This window comes from Sinohyriopsis cumingii, chromosome 12 (genome assembly GCF_028554795.1).
Source record: "Sinohyriopsis cumingii isolate HCF-2022 chromosome 12, ASM2855479v2, whole genome shotgun sequence".
Classification (NCBI taxonomy): Eukaryota; Metazoa; Mollusca; class Bivalvia; order Unionida; family Unionidae; genus Sinohyriopsis; species Sinohyriopsis cumingii.
Window position 1 is genome coordinate 54,136,834 of NC_142972.1, and position 23,284 is coordinate 54,160,117.

At 33.1% G+C, this 23,284-nt stretch overlaps 2 protein-coding genes across 3 annotated transcripts; one reads left to right on the forward strand and one right to left on the reverse strand.

Annotated features, from left to right (window-relative positions):
• Positions 1–4,259: 4,259 nt before the first annotated feature.
• Positions 4,260–23,239, reverse strand: LOC149786464 (uncharacterized). Of its 2 annotated transcripts, none has more exons than XM_089976914.1 (5): positions 23,123–23,239; positions 22,462–22,604; positions 21,941–22,045; positions 21,258–21,407; positions 4,260–5,150 (listed from the first exon to the last, which is right to left on the reverse strand). In XM_089976914.1, the coding sequence occupies exons 1-5, from the start codon at positions 23,213–23,215 to the stop codon at positions 4,892–4,894; spliced, it is 750 nt and encodes a 249-aa protein (XP_089833040.1). In that variant the 5' UTR covers positions 23,216–23,239; the 3' UTR covers positions 4,260–4,891. The 2 variants fall into 2 exon arrangements, with proteins under 2 accessions (XP_089833040.1, XP_089833041.1); XM_089976915.1 differs by lacking the exon at positions 4,260–5,150 and adding an exon at positions 19,282–20,457 and having other exon boundaries at positions 23,123–23,238.
• Positions 7,824–12,005, forward strand: LOC149786465 (uncharacterized). Its single transcript, XM_089978211.1, has 4 exons — positions 7,824–8,009; positions 8,761–8,862; positions 10,187–10,333; positions 11,140–12,005. The coding sequence occupies exons 1-4, from the start codon at positions 7,897–7,899 to the stop codon at positions 11,348–11,350; spliced, it is 573 nt and encodes a 190-aa protein (XP_089834337.1). The 5' UTR covers positions 7,824–7,896; the 3' UTR covers positions 11,351–12,005.
• Positions 23,240–23,284: the final 45 nt, after the last annotated feature.

A 23,284-nucleotide genomic window follows, 5' to 3' on the forward strand; every position in this document is an offset into this window, starting at 1 on the left:
TGTTTTTGAAAATATTAGTCATCTACAGAGGCAAATTCACTAAATCGATATGCAATCTTTAACTCTGATAAGAAGCATTTTCCGAATCTGCAGATTGATGATAAAATAGTCATATGTATAATTATTTATCATAAAAAATGTATTTAACTAATTTTATAAATCTGATAAACACTTTGAAAAGATGGGCAAATATGATGTATCAGTAAAGAAGCGCAATAATGCAAGCAGTTGACAAAATATGACAACTAAATACTAATTAAAGTAAATGTAAAGGTTGTGCAGATGTAATGAAATTACTCTGGTTTTAAGAACAAGAAAATCGTACATTTCAACCAACAAAAATTACTTGTGGGTGCAAAACAAATAACTATAACAAGACGTTCACTATTCTTTCTCTAGAAATAAAATAATAAAATAAAACAAACCCTAGATTTTACACTAATTATATAAATTAAAAAGACTTGGTCGAAATTGCCCGAAACTTTGATTTAAACAAAATAGTACTTAAACGAAAGGCACAAAGTTAGCTTGATACAAAAATACCAGTTTCTAAAAGAAGGGCGTTATAAAACACACTAATATGTCCTAAAGCTAGGAGATATATAAAATAACTTCGAGTGAAAGTAAGAAAAAATGCTAAAATACTAGTGTAAAAATAATAATGAAAATAGATTTGAAGCTTACAAAAAAAAAAAAACTAGAACATTTACTGATCACGAAGTTAAGTTACGCTTACGAAAATAATGGCTACAAAGATTGGGATTTAGGTTAAGTAAAAGTCCAGCTTGGTTTTTCGATTACCTAGCAGGAACTGAAATATATTGAAATGGAGTGTATCATTATCGTTATGCAGACTGGTATCATGGATCACAAGAAACAAGCATACAGAACAAACACGTAACCGAAATTCAAAGTCGAAGAACTGATTGATATAACGAATACTTGATTTGTCCAGGAATGCAACTATATATATATATATATATATATATATATATATATATATATATATATATATATATATATATATATATATATATATATATATATATATATATATATATAAATATGTATATATATATATATATATATATATATATATATATATATATATATATATATATATATAAATATATATATATATATATATATATATATATATATATATATATATATATATATATATATATATATATATATATATAGGGGGGATTTTATAGTTGAGAGATTTGAAAATAGAATGCCCCAAGAGGTCTTCATAGTAGTAATAATAAGATTCTTAAACTGAGCTCGATTTACGGGTAAATCATTGGAGTAACTTGCTCAGCATCTAAACTACGATAAATACACAAAAATAAAATCCATTTCAATAAAATGGAATCCATAGTTTAAATATGCTTATATTTATCTATACATATCTATAGATTTCAATTGAAAGATTAAATGAAACCAAACTACCACCAATGTGGACATTTTTTTCTCTCTCAAAACTCTCTATATCAAGAATTAGCAAAGGGAATTAACAACATGTAAAATATTTTATAAAACAACTGAACCTAAATTCTATTTTTGATCTTCACGAATGCTATGTAAAGAAAGACACTTTAATATTGTATACTTTTTAATAATCAAGATGCGTCTATACGAATGCGAATAAACTAGTCTAGAACATAATTTTAGCTCGTCCTGACCTACTGATGCTGCTTGTTTCAAACTAAGTATGGTATAATTAGAACTGCAAACCAATTATGCTGTTTTTAATGATTGCATCTAAAATCGGAAGAAGAACAATTACAATACATAATAAATATGCTACAACATCATACGAGCTTAATAACACAGCATACGATGCATCATGGTTCCGGGTCTTATGTTTTGTCCCTAGACATTCATAATATGGCTGGGCCATGTGCCAACAAATTTACGTTAGAAACTTTACGCGGTCCAACAAAGAACAAAATAAATGTATTGGATAAAAGCAACAGGAACAACAACGAATAAGTGAGATTAATTCATTTTTCAGATTTTATAAGGTAGGTTTAGAAGTAACAACAAATTTGCACAACTATTGTTATCATTTGGTCAGTTCTATGCTAGGATGATTTATCTAACAACAATTACATAAATAGAGAAAGCGAGATATGTTATTTACTATCGCATTTTTCAAATCTCTCTCTCTCTCTCTCTCTCTCTCTCTCTCTCACACACACACACACACACACACACACACACACACACACACATATATATATATATATATATATATATATATATATATATATATAGAGAGAGAGAGAGAGAGAGAGAGAGAGAGAGAGAGAGCAATAAAGTTATATTCAAACATGAGTATCAGTACAATAGTACATTCAACCTAATGCAGCTTCACGATAAAATCAACCAAGCGCTTTGAAAAATATACGCATTATATTGTTTTAGAAATAAGTCATCATTATCATCATCATTATCTGTAAGGTCATATGTCTTGATATGCAGGAAAATCAACACACAATGTCCAAGTGAATCAAAAATATGCCCGTCTTTTTAATCTCATTCGAGCTTTTTAATCTGTATTTTTACCAGTTTAAATTGGAATAAATTCTGCTAAAGATGCATGAAATATATAAAGTACAAAATGTTATGGAAGAGCCGTGTTTGTGAAAGATAAAAGAAAGATATGTCTGCTCACTGTGCTTTGCACTTTGAAGTAAAAATAACATACGTGGTTGGCAATCACTTTATTGTTATTAATATTATAATTATTATTATTATAATTTTTATTATTATTATTATTATTATTATTATTACTATAAAACAGTTGTGGGCCGAAAATAGTCGTAATCGAACAAAATCATGGGTATACAAAATTGGATACCTATATGGAAAATAGTTTAAAAATAATCTAGACGGCTTTTAAATAACAAAACAAATGCTGCAGAAACTGAAGCGCTAGATGCAGTGTAGACGTGGTAAGTGATACCAAGTATTTTGTTTACATCCACGACGCGAATGGATTCGTAATTGTAATTTGTACAAATTTATCATAAGTATGAACATGTTTATTTCGCGTGTTATGTTAATAACCACATTAGTGCTATACTGCTTGTTTAGGGGAAACAAAGTTCCCCGTTATGTTGGTTTCCGCACCAGTTATGTTGGTTTCCGCACCTTTCGCGGTTGAGTGTGCTTGCATGTGCTTGTTAAATTAATTTTATATTATATGCGTTGGTACTTAGTCCCTAAGTTGTTCACTGTAGTGAAAGACATTATTTATGAATAATTGAAAATGCACAATGTCTTAGTACTGTCTTTCGCAATAACAAAAGCTACCTTGAACAAACAATGCCATAATGAGATCATCATATTAATTTATCTTGCGATAGGGTCCTCCGCCATTTTCTGCCGATTTTCCCTATTGTACTTTGTAACACTCTATCGACAAATGCACGATATAGATTCTGGTAGAAATCCACGAGGCGTTAAAATTCCGGTTATTCTTTTAGATAGCAAGACCAACAGCTTACAGTGTAAGCCCCATTCCCGAGTAAAAACATGGATGCGGTCGGTATTTATTGTCATTTTATTTATTTTAGTTGGTTGAAAGAAAAGTGATGTCGTGCTAAACATAGCTTATCCAAGTTACTGCTTCACCAATATGTCGCTATATTGCATTGTCGATGTTATTTAGTCATACTGTGTCTATTACTAAAAAAAATAGCTCATATTCATAACTATCGTACAAAAGTCATGTATTGGATTACTTACAACAGACTGTACTGAATATTAACGAGGTGATATGTCATTTTCTATATGACATTACACTGACAAAAATAAGAATTCACGGCATCCTGCTGTTGCAAATAAAATCAGAACATTTTTGAGTAGCTTCTTTGTTTAGGATTATGTCACACAAAGTGCTCAGTATTATAGTATTAATTTGCATCTAAGACACGACTTTCAAACATAAAGCTCGATATTAATTTAATATTCCGACATCATTGAACAAACATATTTTATTGTACTCCCTCTTTCCTTGTTGTACATGACTATGCCTATGTGCGTGTCTGCATATAATGTGTTTGCTTTGTCTACTCTTTTGTGTGTCTTTTGTAAGAATTATCAGTTCTCTCCATCAGAACTCATTTTTGTACGCAATCGAAGGCTATTAGCAGGCCATTTTAAGGACAATTATTTATAAAGCACTATAATAAATATGGAACGTGATGGCATGTAATTAACCAATAAAATCAACTGCAAGAAGGTCGTTTATGATGAAAATATATACTCTTTAATAATGTAACCGACAAGCATTCTTAACAAATATATACATGAAAGTGCATAAAAACATTGTTAATTTTACATTAAGTTGTGACGATTTACTATTGCACATGACCCTTAATGGCAATTATTATTAAATGCTGCAACAGTACACACACATACACACAGTTCGAAACACAGACGACATTAGAATGAAATTAGGTAACATAACAAACTAAAAGTTCTCAGATATGAAACTTAGGCTTTTAAAATCAAATGGATTGTCAGTCTCATGGTGAATCTATTCCTTTTCCAAAGCCGCTGTCGTGGATATTTCTGTTGAATAATGTTCAAATAAGTACATGCATAAACTAGCATGCTATATATTTCTCATTGACTTCCTTCACAACGAATACTGTGTAAAATGTATTTTATAAACAACTTTGTACAAATATTTCTGCAAGCTGACATTCAAAATACTAAATTTGAGTACCGGGACAAAAACTGAGAATTGAGTGTATTTACAACTTTGCTGTAAAGTGAGTATAGCGATAATGTTTTAAACAGAGGTATCATTTCGCGATGTAAGGGAAAAATATATTTGTAATAATTCTATGTTGTGGAATGAAATCCTCTTTCTTCACAAACCCGACCGTTTAACCCTGGAGAGGAAGAATAGATGAGAAGCAATTTTCTTGTCCAGTCCACAGCCACACATAATGCAGGTACAGGAAGTTGGGATACGAGCATGGTAGAAGAAATACTGTTGAACTTCCGGGCAGAAAATGACAACTTCCCTTTCAATAAATGCTCCAGGGACACAGTTGAAGTCACGGTTGCTGCCATATGCTCCGATATCACATTGCTGCTTCAAGAAACTATTTCTGCCATCGTTGTAGCTATAATAATAATAATAATAATAATAATAATAATAATAATAAATAAATAAATAAATAAATAAATAAATAAATAAATAAACAATAATCGTCACTTTAGCGAACAAAGGTCAGATTGTGGCATGATTCATGATATCCAATTTACTCGAAAGCCATCATAATTTCATACAAATACATTTAGTTCTTACTTTCTCATTTTCAATCGATCAGTACCACCGGAATACCTAATAATTTTATTTGCTGAAACATTACATCAAGAGAAAATAATATTGTTTTTGTTAAAACACTGTTACAGACAAGTCAGATAATTATGTTTAAACCTCAATATGAGAACATCAGTGCACTTAATTTCTGCGTTTTTTTGTCTTGAAAAATAACAATTACATTTATCACACAAATTACCTATGATGTATATTATCCGGTACAAGTTACTGATTTTGTTTCCTAATTTTACAAAATCCTAAATGTAAGGTATGTTGCAATTATTACTTCTAATTTGCAAATAATTTGCAACTAGGTCATATATATATATATATATATATATATATATATATATATATATATATATATATATATATATATATATATATATATATAAGAGAATGTGTGCATTGCAAACAAACACAATTTGTAAAGGATGAATGTTCTATATTTGCAAGGTCTTTTTTTGAACGTATAGGAATACCACAAGATAAAATGATGCAATTATTACCAGCGAGAGTGAGAGAGAGAGAATACTTAATGATTTAAAAGACAAATATTTGACAGCAATAGCAAATTATGTACTTTCGATGCCAGCATTTTGCATAGTAGAGCTGTTGACTGGGATGAACAATACAGGCCTGACGGTGGTAGCCGACTGGGGTGTAATACAGCCGTAATATCCACGACCTCACTTCTGCACAGGTTCTTGTATCTGTATGTCGGCTGGTTTCTGAATAGAATTATAAAGGCAAAATGAAAAGAATAATGAGACATTGCATCCGTTTGTTATGGTCAATATGTTCTTATATCACATTTCATCAACATCAATCTACATTTATAGAAATATAGATTACAACAAAACATATAAACATTCATTCTTTGTTGTGATGTTACGTTTATCTGTTTCCGGCTCTGTAAAATTAGACATATCAATTGTTTGGGAAGTTATAGTAAAATGACAGCTTAATTGGTTTGCAATATCGCGATCGTCGATGTAAACAACATAAATAATTATATTTTCTCATTGACTTAGGAGTTCTAATTTTGTAAAATTTAATTCTTGTAAGTTATGCCAGATCGATCTTTTACCAAGGCTGAGAGAATAACTTCCTTGAGAAAAATGCCTTTATATTTAACTCGAGTCCGATAAACCCATCGACTAATAAAGTCATAGACTTAGATCCTCCTTCCATATCCAAGTAATATTTGATGAATTTGCCTTGAGACGAATACATTTGCTACTTTTACATAAATAAATATATATGCTTGATGACTTTTGCTATAGGTAATACACACCTTGACCCTTCGCATATATTAGTCATAGGTCCCGTATAACCTTTATTCTGCCCCGTGTTTGACACCGAAGGATTAGGCGTTGTCCAGCCATTAGATATCATTGGTAAATTCTATTAATCTATGAACGTAGTCTCGTTTACGTTTCGATGTGATGTGTGATTTCGATTTTAACGTAGCTTTAACAATTTTTCAGTCATATCGCTAAGAAGTCTGCAATGTGGCAGTTTATAGTGATGTCTAGCACTGGGGTATCATGCCGCAGACATGTAACTTGATGTCCCACCCAGTCACATTATCCTGACATCAGGCCGACCAGTTCTAACACTAACCTCTTAATGGAGAACGCCAAGCGAGGCAGCTGTTAGTACCATTTACGCTGCACATCGGCGACTTCTCTATTATACCATAATGAATGTTTTGATCATTTAATTTTTTAAGGAGCAATGCTTAATTAAGATAGGAAAAGAAAAAATGTTTCGAGGCAGACAAATCGTAATCCGGATCTCTTTTAGAAAAGACGAATGAGTTAATATTCTAAGACAGTTCAGAGAAAAAGTCAATTTAATTGTTCTTCTTGTTTTCATTAAGATTCAGTATTGCATAGAAAAATGTGAGAACGTCTTTGCTCTCTGGTGCTTGCAAGTTATAGTATCCGGCCAATGATTACTAATAAAAAAAAATGGGTACCTTCAAGTCGTATAGCTTGTATTCCCTATGTGTCAATTAGGGTGTCAGAGCATGATGTTAATCCTGTAGGAATATTGATTACCTGTGTATAATCTAAAGCCATATAGTGCTGTTATCGGAAAGAAAAAGATAATAAAATCTCCCATGATATTTACATAATTGTTTAAATTCATCTGTCTATAATGAGAGAGAGAGAGAGAGAGAGGACAGTGATCAGTGCAGATATAATTAGATTCGCTATTGAGGAAAGAAATACATGCACATGTACTTTAAAGTACGTACGTCAAAGCTTGCCAAAGAGACAATTATTTACTGTCAAAAACCTCGGTAGCCTGTAAGACCCTTCCACTCCCTAGTGCAGGCGGCGTTACTTAATAAGATGTCATCGACGCATGACGAATTTTTCTTAATATAAAAAAATCTTTGCGCTTATTACCTTTCAATAAGCCACTTACCTGTATGTTCAATTATATTTGACTTGCAGAAACTGCTAACGTATGTCATCGTGTTCGTTGCCGCAGTTGGGTTGGTTTTGAGTTGTCAATTGCCTCCATATACCGACATGTTCAGGTGGGAGGATGACTTTATCTGCAACAAAAAGCTTAGCAGCTATGTCAATTGCTCCGATCCTTACCTGGATCCGTATGCTCGTGAGAATTTCTGTGCTTATCCAACGTGAGGCATAAGATGAGATACAGTGCCGTATGTCCAGAATTTTTCTATGCCATTGAAATGCATGTGCATTGCACATTTTGTACATGCATTAGTATCTAAGCATACTTAGAGTCATTTAAGAAAGGGCAGCCGCAGCAGCTTGGGTCGTGGGCTTCTATGTCTGCCCATGACAGCCTGGGTTGAAGACGAAAACTAGTTTCAACAAGAGAAGATTATAGAACATTGGTGTTTTTAAGTCTGCGTAATAATAATAAACATATACGAGGAATTTATAACCAATAATACACTTCGATCAGTATGCTGTTCCTCGCGATAGCTCAAAATTGATTCGGTTTTCTCTCATGTTCTCTATTTTTTCTTAAGGTGGAGTTGAGGTGGGTGTGATTCAATATGAATTTCTGAATTACTTATTTATTTATTTATACATGTTTAAGAAAATATATAAATCTATATTTTTGGATGGGAAGCAATTGATCATCAATGTAAATAGTAGCGAGGAATAGCAATGCTCCCTGAGGAAATTTTGGACACGCAATAGATTTTTACACGGAAAACAAATACTCTCTTTATCGAATGTTCACGCCCTAAAACGGGGAAACACTAAATATACAAACCCATTACGTGATACCTATATATTAGTCTATGTCTATTTTGTTTGACAGTGCTTTCATGGTCTTCGTAACTAAGAAACACACTATAAATAATTCTACCAGTATAAACGGTTTTTTAATTATTCTCTCTTTTGTCCCAGGAGCCAGATCGGATACGTCTTGGACAATTTTCCTAAAGAGCACGAACAACTATATAACTTCGTGAAATATTACAAAGGTTTGAACTACAATCCCAACTTCGGGTAAGTAGTAGTAGTAGTAGAAGTAGTAGTAGTAGTAGTAGTAGTAATAGTAGTAGTAGTAATAGCGGTAGTAGTAGTAGTAATAGCGGTAGTACTAGTAGAAAATGTAGCATCAAGAAGAACAGAGGCAGTGTTAACAGTGATAGTTCTTTGTTCATGTTCTAATTGTCAGAGCAAAATGAGCAACAGCAGTCGTATAATCATCATCATCATCATCATCATCATCATCAGTAGTAGTAGCAGTAGTACATGTAGTAGGAAGAGGAGTAGGAGACCATGTTCAGCAGCAATAGTGGTAGTATCAGCATCAGCAGCAATTTTCATATCAGCATCAGCGGTAGAAGTAGTATCAGCGTCAATAATGGTAGTATCAGCATCAATAAAGGTAGTATCACCATCAATAATGGTAGTATCAGCATCAATAATGGTAGTATCAGCATCAATAATGGTAGTATCAACATCAATAATGGTAGTATCAGCATCAATAATGGTAGTATCAGCATCAATAATGGTAGTATCAGCATCAACATCAATAATGGTAGTATCAGCATCAATAATGGTAGTATCACCATCAATAATGGTAGTATCACCATCAATAATGGTAGTATCACCATCAATAATGGTAGTATCAGCATCAATAATGGTAGTATCACCATCAATAATGGTAGTATCACCATCAATAATGGTAGTATCAGCATCAATAATGGTAGTATCACCATCAATAATGGTAGTATCACCATCAATAATGGTAGTATCAGCATCAATAATGGTAGTATCAGCATCAATAATGGTAGTATCAGCATCAACATCAATAATGGTAGTATCAGCATCAATAATGGTAGTATCACCATCAATAATGGTAGTATCACCATCAATAATGGTAGTATCAGCATCAATAATGGTAGTATCACCATCAATAATGGTAGTATCACCATCAATAATGGTAGTATCAGCATCAATAATGGTAGTATCACCATCAATAATGGTAGTATCAGCATCAATAATGGTAGTATCAGCATCAATAATGGTAGTATCACCATCAGCAGAAGTGGTAGTATAATCAGAATTAACAGTAGAGGTAGTATCAGTGTTAGTATCAGCAGCAGTTGTGTAGTATCAGCAGCAGTAGTGGTAGTATCAGCATCAGCTGCAATGGAAATAGTAATAGTTGAATCAGCAGCTACTGCAGAATATAAAAAAAAAGTTATTAAACACAAGAGGTATCGATATAATGACCATGAAAATAATAATAATAATAATAATAATAATAATAATAACAATAATAATTATTGTTATTATTATTATTATTATTATTATTATTAAGGCTTCAGTCAGGCGGTAAATGGGAATGCAGAGGATTGTGTGACGCCCCATCAGAGAAGCTGGAGACGGTTTTCTACACTGAATCTTACGGTCGGAAGCAAATATGCTGGGTAGTACAACCTCAAGAAATTTATTTTAAACGATGCTCGTAAGTAAATTAATGTCGAGATTCGCTTAATTTGCCATCAGTTTTGTTGTTGTTGTTGTTTTTCTATACAAAAGTCGATAGGTTCATAGATTCCTGCTAAAAAGACGCCGAGATGTAAATGTGAATCCCGTATGTTGATCTTGGTAGTCGCAGCGGTTCGACAGCTGGAATACCGGAAATAAACTAATTATAACATTTATCATAAAATGGCGGACAATAATCCTTTCACACCTTCACTTAAGGGTTCTCGCCCAGCGTTATAAAATAAGTAAGAGTGTTTTCTTTACTTTTAGATATATGAAGAAGATACACTTTTAAGAGCAATACAAAGTAAGCGCATGTCGCATACCTATTTGAGTCGACATACCTTTCAGAATCAATTCTGCATGTGTTCTCTATTGGACTTTCTAGATATGTATTGTCCTTTTAATTGTAGGAAATAGCTGAAGCAATAAAGAGATATATTGCATACTGGTGCCTATAGCTTTGAATCGTGAAGAATATACTCACTTAAAGATTGTTAAATATCAATAGGATGGAACAGATCCTCCCCCACCCCCACACACGAACAACAAAACTATCCTAAATGGTTGAAAAGTTCTTTTATTAGGTAATATTCAGGAAACCACAATATTTAAACTCAGAAAGCATATGTATTTGTAAAATGACATCATATAATCATTATTAGATGGAATGAGTTGAACCCTCATTAACCTTTCACGTTGTTTAGTATGGACAAATGTAACAATGTTAAGCAAGAGTAGAACTTCTCTGTAGTGTACCCACATTATATGCATCTTTTTCAGATACCAGTCATGCAATATGTTCAACCAAATCCCAGGTGTGCCTGACGTTAACCATGTCTGTGTTCCTGAGACTATGTACAATGTTGACGTTATCTTGTATTGTCCTTATGCTGTGGTGAAGCAGTGCGTCAAGACACGTCTTCAGGTGCCTCTGTCATGTGACTGCAAGAGAGTCGAGTGCCCATTCAAAGCGTTGCCAAGCGGAATATGAAAGGAAACCCGCATCAGCAAGACACAAGTATAATGAAATAGAGTTTGAACTGAAAACATTTCTTTACTGAAACTAAAGTCAAATTTTCTTTATTATATGCCAATGTTCTAAGATTATAATACTTCTAAATAGTGTCTGTGATTGATTGTCTTTCGGTTGGAATTACATGATTTGGAACCAAATTTATATTTGAATTCATAAAAATATATTTAGAAGGCTGTCGGTAATTTAGTATCTAAAATGTCTACATTGTATTAGTACTTCTCTTCAACAATGTGTGTGTGTGTGTGTGTGTGTGTGTTGTTGTAATGCTTTTATTTTTGTCGAAACATACAAACTATTTAGTAGGATGACGATGTACGAGTAAATCATTGATTCCCAGGTAAACTTGTGCAAATGTTTCTCCTGTTAGCTACGTACTAAAATATGTTGTTAGGTATGTCTTGTTCACAAGGATTTTCAAACACAGCTGTACAAATATATGAATAACGAGCATTCTTGTATAGATATATATGTGTAAATATAATGATCTTATTTTTCTAAGACACCATTTTTTATTTGTTTATAATTTTGCATTCTTTAGTTTTGACGATTGATAGTTGCCCCTTGAATGTGCAATTATTTATCAGTGCCAATAAAACAAAATTCACATGTGTGTGCAAATGTGTTGCTTTTTTATGGGTATTTCTCTCCCCCCACCCCCAATACAAGTGACTGACTGTCTCTATTATACATAAGTAGTAGTGCTTTAATGGTGATTCTGGACCACTTAAATATTTTGTGTGTGTGTGATTTGGATTTTTAACGTAGCTTTAATAATTTTTCAGACATATCGCTACGATGTCTGCAGTGTGACAGTTTTATAGTCATGTTTAGCACCCAGTCACATTATCCTGACACCAGGCCGACCAGTCCTAACACTAACCTCTTAATGATGAGCGCAAATAGAGGCAGCTGTTAGTACCATTTTTGTAAGTCTTTGGTATGACTCGGCCGGGGATCGAACCCACGACCTCCCGCATCAGAGGCTCACGCTCTAAGTACTAGGCCACCGGAGCTGTCTTAAAGATTATAAATTGTACGATTTCTTTACCACGCACAACAAACAAATCTACTCTTACTGCGTTTCACCATAATGTGTAGAGAATTAGGTTTCTTCTTGTACTATAGAAATATTGTATTCTTTAGCGCACATATCACAACCGTGTTGTATTTGTATAGACTGATTTTCACGTTTTTCCTGTTCTACAACTAGTAAAGGTTTCTAGAATCAGCCCCAATTCTTATTTATATTTATCACGAGAAAACAATGTTGATCATGTTTGTCTCTCTTAATTTTGTCATTTACCACTATTGATTCATCTCAATTTAACAAAGACACGAGAAAAAATAATTTTGTGAAAAGAACTTGAATATATTTCTGATTTAAAATTACAGTGACACAATTAGAATATGCAAGCAAACATCTGAAACAAAATACGTAATGCAGTAGAGGGTTCTGTCCATCAAGCTCCTGCAGCTTTAAAGGATCTGGAGTCAAATATGGCATGTAGAATAAAAATAGCAAGTCACATCCCAGCCTCATTTTTGCCTTTAATCCTCAAATAAAGAGTATACATCAATGGCATACAGGTGAGCAGACTGTATATTAAAGTTGTATGAACATTTCTGATCAAGTTTCAAGAACTAAGACTAAAAAACTCTACTAAAATTATATTCAATAATTAAGACATAAAAACATCATTATAATTCAACTCAGATAAATCCAGCAAACAGGTTAGAGCTGATGATCACGATGCTGGGGAAATAGAGATCTAGAACATATAAAATACATTTTAAATTTTAAATATCCGAAATATATGATCCTATTTAGTCATAATTTATCTGGTTATGATCGTCATCCAATTATTAAAGACCTGGGAGAGAAGCAACCACGATCAATAAAAATAGCATCTGAGCCACAGAGAGAGACAGACAGACAGACAGAGAGAGAGACAGACAGATAGACAGACTAAAACATTTCAACCTAAATAAAGATGTAACATTATGTGATATTTTGCAATAGTCAACATTTGTCTATATGGATCATTGTAAACTAGACCAAAATATTATTTTAGTTCATCATGACCAACAGATGATGCTGATTTTAAATATAAGGACGGTAGGAGATGAACTGCTAACCGATTTATGTTGAGTTTTAGTCAGTGTATTTTGAATCAGAGGTACAATAAAGCTCAAACTTAATATATATGCTTAACCAGGAGTGTAATAACGAAGAATGTCACGAATCAAGGTCAAGGTTTTATGATTTGTACCTAGACGTCGAGTATTGGTATACCTGAGCCATGTGGCAATCAAAGCCCGTTAGAAAGTTTAGATTGGTGGGGGGAATAGAACAACAAATATTACTCAACATAAAACAACACAAAAAAATCAAGAACAACGGATAATGTCTTGGAGTGAAAATAATTCATTAGTGGATTTGTAAAGATAGATTATTTAGTACCAATGTATTTTACCATTTATCACCAGAAACACATATACTATGTGAAGATGATATGTCTCCACTACGAAAAGTGATAGAAGGGCACAAAACTGAATTACTTATATTAACAACAACAATAAAAAAGAGAGATATGGCATTCACAATCGCAAATTTCAGTCATACAGGTTAGATAATATTTAATTCGTACTCTATGGAGATTTGAACCCAGGTCTGCGGCTAAACGGCTCATACCGCCTTGCATGTACGCACCAGTCAATATACCATCACGACGTAAGCCTGCATCACCAAAAACGTGATGCGACAAAGTGGGTAGTATATACACTCATGCGTAGCAGACACACTTGCGTGTCCAAATAGAATGTTGTGAAATATATTAGGGCAAAATACAATTTCTGAAAAATAAAATGGAATTAAAAAAAAAGAATTAAAAAAACCCCACGTATCATGTTATAGCTATTTGCAAGCTTATGTGAATGTTACAAGTATATGTGTTCCTTTGTATGACTTCTAGTCCTCTTCTATTTTCAGGAGCGCAGCTGTTTTCTGTTCGAACTTAACGTAATTTCTCAAGTCCACTAAATATTTTGTCGTTTTTTAAGCAAATGTGTTTCATGTTTACATGTCCTTTCTGATAAATATCTATCTTTACCGAGTATTTTCATCACACTAGATGTTTTGCTGCCTGTTATGGTTAATAGTGTAGGCTTCGGTATGAACACTTCCTATTTTATCAATAGTCCTTGTAGTGTCAGCAACATGCAATTTACAGTACACGGTATCTGCTATAGCGTAACCTTGATCCTCCCACTTTATTTACAGCTTTTAGATTACAATTTTACAAAAAAAAATTAATAAACATAAAAATTAATCTTGTATACGGTACTACCGTTTAGTTTTCCAGAGTGTTGGCTGTGACAATGCTTTTTTTTGGAGGTGAAATATTATTTTTTTATATCTCAAAATTATACTAATATGGTGTTATTTTGCTTTAAATATATTTTCCAGCTACTGACATACGGAAATTAAGCAAAATGTTGACAGGCCCTTGCCCCAGAACGTTGAAGTGTTGGTCCCTAATATATTTGAGGTATACTGTTGTACGCATTTTGGTACGTTCAGAAATACCGCGGTACAAAACTTTTAATGGTACTCAGCTCTGACAATTAGAATTCCGTTACAACTTCCTCTACGAAACAAATAATGAAAATAGCATTTAAATTTTTTACAAAAGACAAAGGAGAAGTAAATGCGCGTATTATATTCTTTTTAGTTTACTTCATCATCATCATCATCATCATCATCTGTAAGGCCAAATGTCTGATGTTCAAGGAAATCAAAACACAATTTACAATAGAATAGAAAGAAACAAATGTCTGCATTTTTCATTTTGTTTCAGCTTTGTAATCTGTATTTTATCGGTTTAAGCTGGAATATATTTTCGTTTACTTAAGTGAAAATGGCTATGTATGAAATGCAATGGTAGCCATATGTGTGAAATATAAAACAAATATTTAAGCAAACTTGAGTTCTACACTTTGCGGTAAATAGTATGAGTGGTCAGCATACACTCTCTTATTATCAATATGATTATTATTATTATTACCTGTGTTCTTATAGCTGTTTTTGTCATCTGAATCTGATAATAGTGCTATTTACATGAATATTGCTGCTAGTAATGAATTCAGCGAAGAACAATGGTAATGAAGGCCGCATACGTTTGTTCAATCCGTTAAGACTGCTGAAGATACCTACGATCACTTGCATCTCGGAAAGATTATGTATATTTAAATTATTTTTTATTGTTCCTTTCCCATTTGCCTATAGCTAGTCATACAAGCATGGGCTATAGCTAGTCATACAAGCATGGGCTATAGCTAGTCATACAAGCATGGACTATAGCTAGTCATACAAGCATGGACTATAGCTAGTCATACAAGCATGGACTATAGCTAGTCATACAAGAATGGACTATAGCTAGTCATACAAGCATGGAAAACAAGCTGAGATAAAGTACTTCCACAGCTGAAAAAAGTTATGGTACTCAGAACACCTCGAGGTAAATATTATTTCCACAGAGGAATGGAAATCATGAATTATTGTTTTAAAAATAATATATTCAAGGCTGTTAAGAATTGTTTCCTTTCAATTTTATCTTTTGGATTCAACATTGTTACGTGTTTAGGCTCGAATAAACAGTAACACAGAAAGAGAGGAAACAACAAGCTTTTTAAATTTAACAAATAATTGTTTTCCTGGAAAATTATGTAAAAATGAAAAAAGGAGAAGAACTTAAGGTTTCAAGAATCAAATCCAAAATTAATCTAAGAATAATCCACGAATTAAATTACAAAAGCCCTAGTAATAAATGTTCTAATAGTTTCAAGTTCGAATTCTGATGGAAAATCCAAGATGGATGACGTATACTGTAGTCAGTACTGTGCTTATCTACATTCCCTTGTCGAAATACAAATAATGGCACTCCGGTGTTGGAAATTCAAATTATATTTGTAATAAATGTCTTTCCAAAATTTCTGTGTGAGCACTTTTCAAAATATTTCCAGAGAATAAAGAATTATTCCTTTTGAAATCCAAATGATCTAAAGAAAATTATAGCTGAAGATTTGGCTACAGCAAATTAACTTGACATCAGTGTGAAAAGCCCAAAACTAAGAAATCTCTCTCAAAACAAAGATTATATTGTATCATAAGACGCAGTTTCGAAATTCCCCCAAGTTGCGAAATCGGGGAGGGGGGGGGGAAGGAACATGATTATATTTATATCACGTACACAGAATATAGCCTTGTTTAGACCAGTGATTTTATTCCTAGAATAAAAATAAAAAAAGTGTTTACTTCTTACCCCACGTAGTCCCATCGTGACCTTGACAACAACCAATCATTTTAAAATAGAATAGAACTTTGTTTACTAATTTTGAATCCAGGTCAGACTTTAGATCAACACCTGGTGTTTATAAACTAACAGTCAAGGTATAACAATAATGGTGACACACATGGAAAACAGTGTAAACATAAAATTCAGTATAAGTCCCGAAGAGATCCGAAACTGAACACAGATGGCGTGTCTATCATAGCTTATGGAGTGCAGATGTGTCAACGGTCTTTTGATGAATCACAGTAATATAATTCCAGGTTTGAATATACTAGTAATTCCAGTGAAAGTCTTTATGCAAGAATTTAAATGCGCTAGATGTTAAAGCACGAATTGACTAAGTCCTCACAGTTATAATATTATATAGTTCTCTAATTGACATCAGGTCACAAATTAACATTTTCTAAAATGATCTAATGTTTACAACACAATAACTTAGTTTTGTATAATTCACTTTGGAAATTTCAAAACCTCCACCCAAATGATAATATTGATTTTAATCCCACACATATACAGAATAATGAAACTATGTATTTCTTGTTTACACACTGAATAATATAAAATTGTCAACTTGGGTCAGCTTGGGTCAAGCAGAAATGAACTCAGTTTTGGTCAAGGTCAAGTGCAACATACAGTGTTCCATTACAATAACATGTAATAATTTCTTTTAAATATAACTAACTAACCAGCAATTAACTTAAATATACATAACATCTTATAATGGCCACATACAATGAAACTAATCAACTGTTTGGAAATCTATCATTTAAGATTTAGAGATACATCAACTACAAGATTTTTCATTCAGTATTTAATACATAATTATATAATTTCACCGCGACGGCACGTGTTAAAAGAAGGTCTTCATGGCCGATGTAACTTCGCGTGTCTCCTCCAATAGTACGAACAAAATGAGCTTCTATGGTCTTTACTTCTAGTATATTTTTTAAAAAATCCAGTAATTAAATAAATTGTATAAAAATAGATTTTAAATATTTTTTGAATTTAATGGCAATATAAGAGTTTTTATATATAATAAGAATAACTTTATTTGTGAATTTGTGAGAGTGGTGCGTGCGAATATTTCAATTAGTTCTTGCGCAAAAAAATGCAAAACATTTTAGAGACTAATTTCCGACTGCATTAGTTTTCCTCTGTCGAACATGATTATGCCATTCTGCAATGATTGGAAATAGGTATCATTCGGAATTCTCTTGGCATTTTATGCTAGACAAAACTATGCATCAGCAACTTCTCGGATAATCATTGTTTCATACATAGCCAAAGTGGTCCGAATGGCAGATATCGACGTACATTCAAGGTCTGATCCGTATAGGCCTACGTAAAATAGCAAACATAGCATATGCATACACATTGTTCAACAAATGACGCCATGTGCATATCACACCATCGCAGCGTTTATTTCGAGAGACTTGACTAAGATGACTTGTTATTTGACCAGGGCATTTTTTTTGCAAGCATGGACCCAACAGATAACTTTCTTTTGCTGAATTTCAACAAATGATTTCATAATGAGATTATAATGATACTTTAACATGCGATTGAGCCCTGAACCATCTTTCGGTAACTCTCCCTTTCTTTTAACCACGTATCACTCTATCAAAGCATGCCCAAGATGGATTGTGGCAGAAATCCACTACGTGTTCCAATTCGGGTTTTTCCAATAAATCACGAAACGAATAGCTTACGGTGCAGGCTCCTCCCCCAAACAGTCCAGGATAGAAGGAAGCGATTCGTAATGATTTGGTTTTTTTTCTTCTTTCTAGCTGGTTAAGAAACGTGGCGTTGCCTAGCCAAGCATAGCATTTCCAAGTATTTACTTGTATAACATAATATATTATTCTATAATTGATGTTATACAGTTATCTTGTCTTCATTACGTACCAAAAAAAAAATAGTTCATATACATAACTATCGCGGAAATATTCATGTTTTGAAATACTAACGCCTACTTACTGAATAACCTCGAGGTGTCCTTTCCTTTTATGCATAAAGTTACGCTCAGTAAAATCCGTATTTACAGCATACTGCATGAAAATATTTTCGTTTTTCGTACAAGCTCTTCTTGGATAGAGTTTAATAAATCGGAATATTATATTTCAAGTAGCTCTTTTGTTTAGAAGTTTGTCACAAAACAGTGATCAGTATTATAGTTTTACGTTACATCACAGATCTGACGTATTAAACCAGCTGCTCAGTATCAATTTAATATTCCGATATTCTTGAGCAGACGACATTGTTTATTGCACTTTCTCTTTGTATGTTGTGTATGACTGCCGATGCGCGTGTTTATATGTGATTTTGTCTGCTTTGTCTACTCTTGTTTTGTGACTGCTGCACGAAATATCAGTACTATCTATCCTAAATCATTTGTTATTTGGACGCAATCGAGTGATATTAGTAAGCCATATTAAAGACAAATATTCGTAAACGACTCATGCGAGAAACTGGCGCTAAGTATTTTTAAATGCGAAACATTCCATTTAATTAACGAGTAAAAGAAACTGCGTGGGGTAGTTTTCATGATCATTTATTGTTGAAATGTACACTGTTCAATAATGTAAACAACGAGCATTCTAAGAAAAATATGTACATGAAAATGCATACAAATATTCTTAATAGTACATTAAGTTGTGACGATTTACTATTGCACTTGCCCCTTAATCGCAGTTATTATTCAATGCTGAAACAGCACACATATACACAAAGTTGCAAAAGGCAGACGATAATAAAATGGAACTGGATATTGTTGTTGTAGGGTTTAACGCCATTTTTCAGCACACGATAGGCTATACATGGCCTCCAGTATTAATGGTGGAGGAAGAACCCGGGAAAACCCCGGAAAGAACCACCGACCCACGAGAAGCTACTGGCAAGCTTTCTCACATACCCACATTGGCTGAATTCGAGTCTCGAACCCACGCGGACAGAGGTGAGATGGCAGTGATCAGTAACGGACAGCGCTTTAGACCACTCGGCCACTCGGGGCCCCTGGAACTGGATAACATAACTAGCTACAGATTCTCAAACGTTATAAACTTTGGCCTTTAAAATCAAATGGATCTTCGGTCTCATGGTGAATCAGTTCTCTTTCTAAAGCTGCTGTCTTGGACTATTCGTTTGAATAATATCCAAATAAATTCAGAGAGAAAATCTGATGTTACATATTCCTAATATACCTCCTTCACAACGAATAATGTGCCAAATGTATTTATAAATTATTTTTGTAAACATTTATGTAATATAACATTAAAAATATTAAATCTGAGTACCAGGAATCGAGTTTACTTACATTTTGTTTTTTAAAAATAGCAATGTTATAGACAAAATTTAAAATTGATGTATCATTTCACGACGTAAGGAATAACTCGGAAACTGTATTTGCAATCACTCAATAATAAGAAATATTAAGGAACGAAATTTTCTTTCTTCACAGTATCGACAGCTTAACCCTGGATAGGAAGAATAGGGGGAGAAGCAATTTTCTTGTCCAGTCCACAGCCACACATACTGCAGGTACAGGAAGTTGGGATACGAGCATGGTAGAAGAAATACTTTTGAACTTCCGGGCAGAAAATGACAACTTCCCTTTCAATAAATGCTCCCGGGACACAGCTGAAGTCGCGGTTGCTGCCATATGCTCCGATATCACATTGCTGCTTCAAGAAACTGTTTCTACCATCGTTGTAGCTATAATAATAATAATAATAATAATAATGCACTCAAAGTCAAACAGCAGTCTGATTCATATTATCGTATCTATTTAAGAACCACCATCTCTCAATACACATGCGTGTAGTTTGTAATGTCTTGTTTTCAGTCTTCAGATGAACTGAAATACCTACCCGTACAAAACATTTAAGTTACATCGGCTGAAACACTACATCAAGAGAAAATAATTTCATTTTCATGTTAAAACCTTGCAGCATACGAGTCAGAAAGTTCAATTTAAACAACAAGATGAGAACATCAATCATCTTGAGTTTTTGCGCATTTGTTTTTTCATGTTTCTTGAAATAAATATTGGTGACCAATAGTCGGGATCTCTACAAACCTGTAATTTGTTGTGAAACAGAACAGCATGTAATGCTGACTGAAAAACAATAATTACCTAAATCACACAAATTACAATTAATACACACACATACAGACATATTTAGAAAACGGGAACTATTAATACGTATTGTCGTTATTTTACATCTGTCATTTATGATTAATGCGTGGAAATTTATCATTGATCTCTAGGCCTGCGGTTGAAAAAATGTTTATTTATTCGCATTATTGCGCCATAGGCGGATCACACTTTGATATACCAATAGTTTGGGTACATCAATTTGTTTTATACCAACACTTTAAAAGCCATGTTATTTTAATATATATATATAACCCGGTATCACTTTCAATTTATTAAAGTAATTTTATAAAATCCCATGCGTACAGTATGTTGCTATAATTATTGAGAGAGAGAGAGAGAGAGGGAGAGTACTTACTTTGGATGCCAGCACTTAGCGTAGTAGAGCTGTTGACTGGGATGAACAACACAGGCCTGACGGTGGGAGCCGATCGGGGTGAACCAAATAGCCTTGATCTCCACGATCTCGCTTTTGCACAGGTTCTTGTATCTGTATGTCGGCTGGTTTCTAAATATAATTAAAAGTCAAAATGAAAAAAAATGAGATAGTGCGTCACCATAGTTATTGCCAATATCTTCTTATCTCAAGTGTCATCACCATTAATCTACACGTATGGAAGTATCAATTATAACAAAAGATAAACAGCTATTCTTTGTTGAGATGTTCGCTAGAATTATACGCTGAATCATCTTTATCTAAGTCTTTAGGATGCCAACTACAAAATTATTATTATCAATTATTATTATTATTATTATTATTTTAATCATTCTTCTTTTGATGATTTCAGATATACTAAACAGATATTGCAGAGCCTCAGATATACAATTTTCTACTAAATATATAAACCTCTGTTCCATAAAGACTGTCAAATGATGGATAACGAGAACACGGCAAATGTATGATTGGCCCTGCCATTACATACAACTTTTGATAGGCAACATAGCCCATGTCTTTCGTAAAAACAAACATTTTCACATTTGATCTTTGCATCGCAATTCTTTGGTAGAATTCTTTGCTTTTTACAAATAAAGGTCACTTACCCATCCATAGCCCAGTTATTGAAGGTGGCGCATTTCTTGGTATTATCTACGTAGGCACCAAATTGTTTATTTTCAGCCGAGTAGAGGAATCTGGCATCAGCATCCCTTTAAGAAAATAATGTCACTTACGTTGTTTAATTCTATCTATAAATCGATTCACAAACACATACAACTTAGTACAAATTATCAGCATGAAAACAATACACGTGTATATATATGAAATTACCATGCAAATGCATTTACATTTTATTTTATGGTGGCATTAAGTTTTTGTCCTGAGCCAGTGTCTTCGAGATATTCAATTATATATACATAGTTACTTAACGGTGAATGTTTTCAAGAAAGTAATAACTGAACATTAAAATAGTACAACTTCATTATATATATATATATATATATATATATATATATATATATATATATATATATATATATATATATATATATATATATATATATATATATATATATATGTGTGTGTGTGTGTGTGTGTGTGTGTGTGTGTGTGTGTGTATACCTACGCAGGATAATTGAGCTTATCCGTGCAAACATCCTTCTCTAGCCAAGCTACATTGTCGTACCGCCAGTCACAATCGCTCTTGATCGGGAGCAGCAAGTTGGGTTGTGCATTACAGGCACCGAGCAGAGCGATCAGAACAAGGCCCTGGTAAATAAAATTCATGTCAAAATTATACACAGCCGTTTGCGTTAGACTTAAACCACGCCGCTAGTACTCCACCCCAACACTATTTTAAAATTTTTAATCCTGGGCAATAGACAAACTTTGTATCTCCTTAATATATAATTTTTAATCCTGGGCAGAAATAGTAACAATATATATATATATATATATATATATATATATATATATATATATATATATATATATATATATATATCTGTCTGCAGAGGTGACAGATACTTTAATAACATGTGACTGGTTGATACAATTGTAGCATATCTTTCATATTTAGCAAATGAATTACATGGATCAAAAAGGTTTATCTATGTTATCATTCAGTTTGAATCATGACTAAAATATTGTTGCAAAGTAGATTAAATATAATGATTACGTATGCAAGATGTAACATTTGTATCTGTCTACACAAATGCTGTTAATACGTATTTTTTCTCCTCTTAAATTTCAAACTATCTTTATATATTTCTCCAGTTTCTACCTACCACTTGAATTGTATCCATCCTGTATCTCTGGAACATGTTTTGTACTTCAAAATAGCCACGAGTCGCTATATATACAGTACCGTCAAGTAACATCTATGCAGCTCGTATCTGATTGGCCGATGGCGGGAAGAGACACAAGGTCGGAAGACATTGTGACATGTA

Bases quoted from the DNA above. Each gene is read 5' to 3' on its own strand.
- LOC149786465 (XM_089978211.1), top strand. From the start codon at position 7,897: ATGTTCAGGTGGGAGGATGACTTTATCTGCAACAAAAAGCTTAGCAGC. The intron at 8,010-8,760 runs GTGAGGCATAAG...CTTTTGTCCCAG, and splicing joins AATTTCTGTGCTTATCCAAC to GAGCCAGATCGGATACGTCT. The intron at 10,334-11,139 runs GTAAGTAAATTA...CATCTTTTTCAG, and splicing joins ATTTATTTTAAACGATGCTC to ATACCAGTCATGCAATATGT.
- LOC149786464 (XM_089976914.1), bottom strand. From the start codon at position 23,215: ATGTTACTTGACGGTACTGTATATATAGCGACTCGTGGCTATTTTGAA. The intron at 22,605-23,122 runs GTAGGTAGAAAC...TTTATTTACCAG, and splicing joins GGATGGATACAATTCAAGTG to GGCCTTGTTCTGATCGCTCT. The intron at 5,151-21,257 runs GTAAGTACTCTC...TTATTATTATAG, and splicing joins GCTAAGTGCTGGCATCCAAA to CTACAACGATGGCAGAAATA.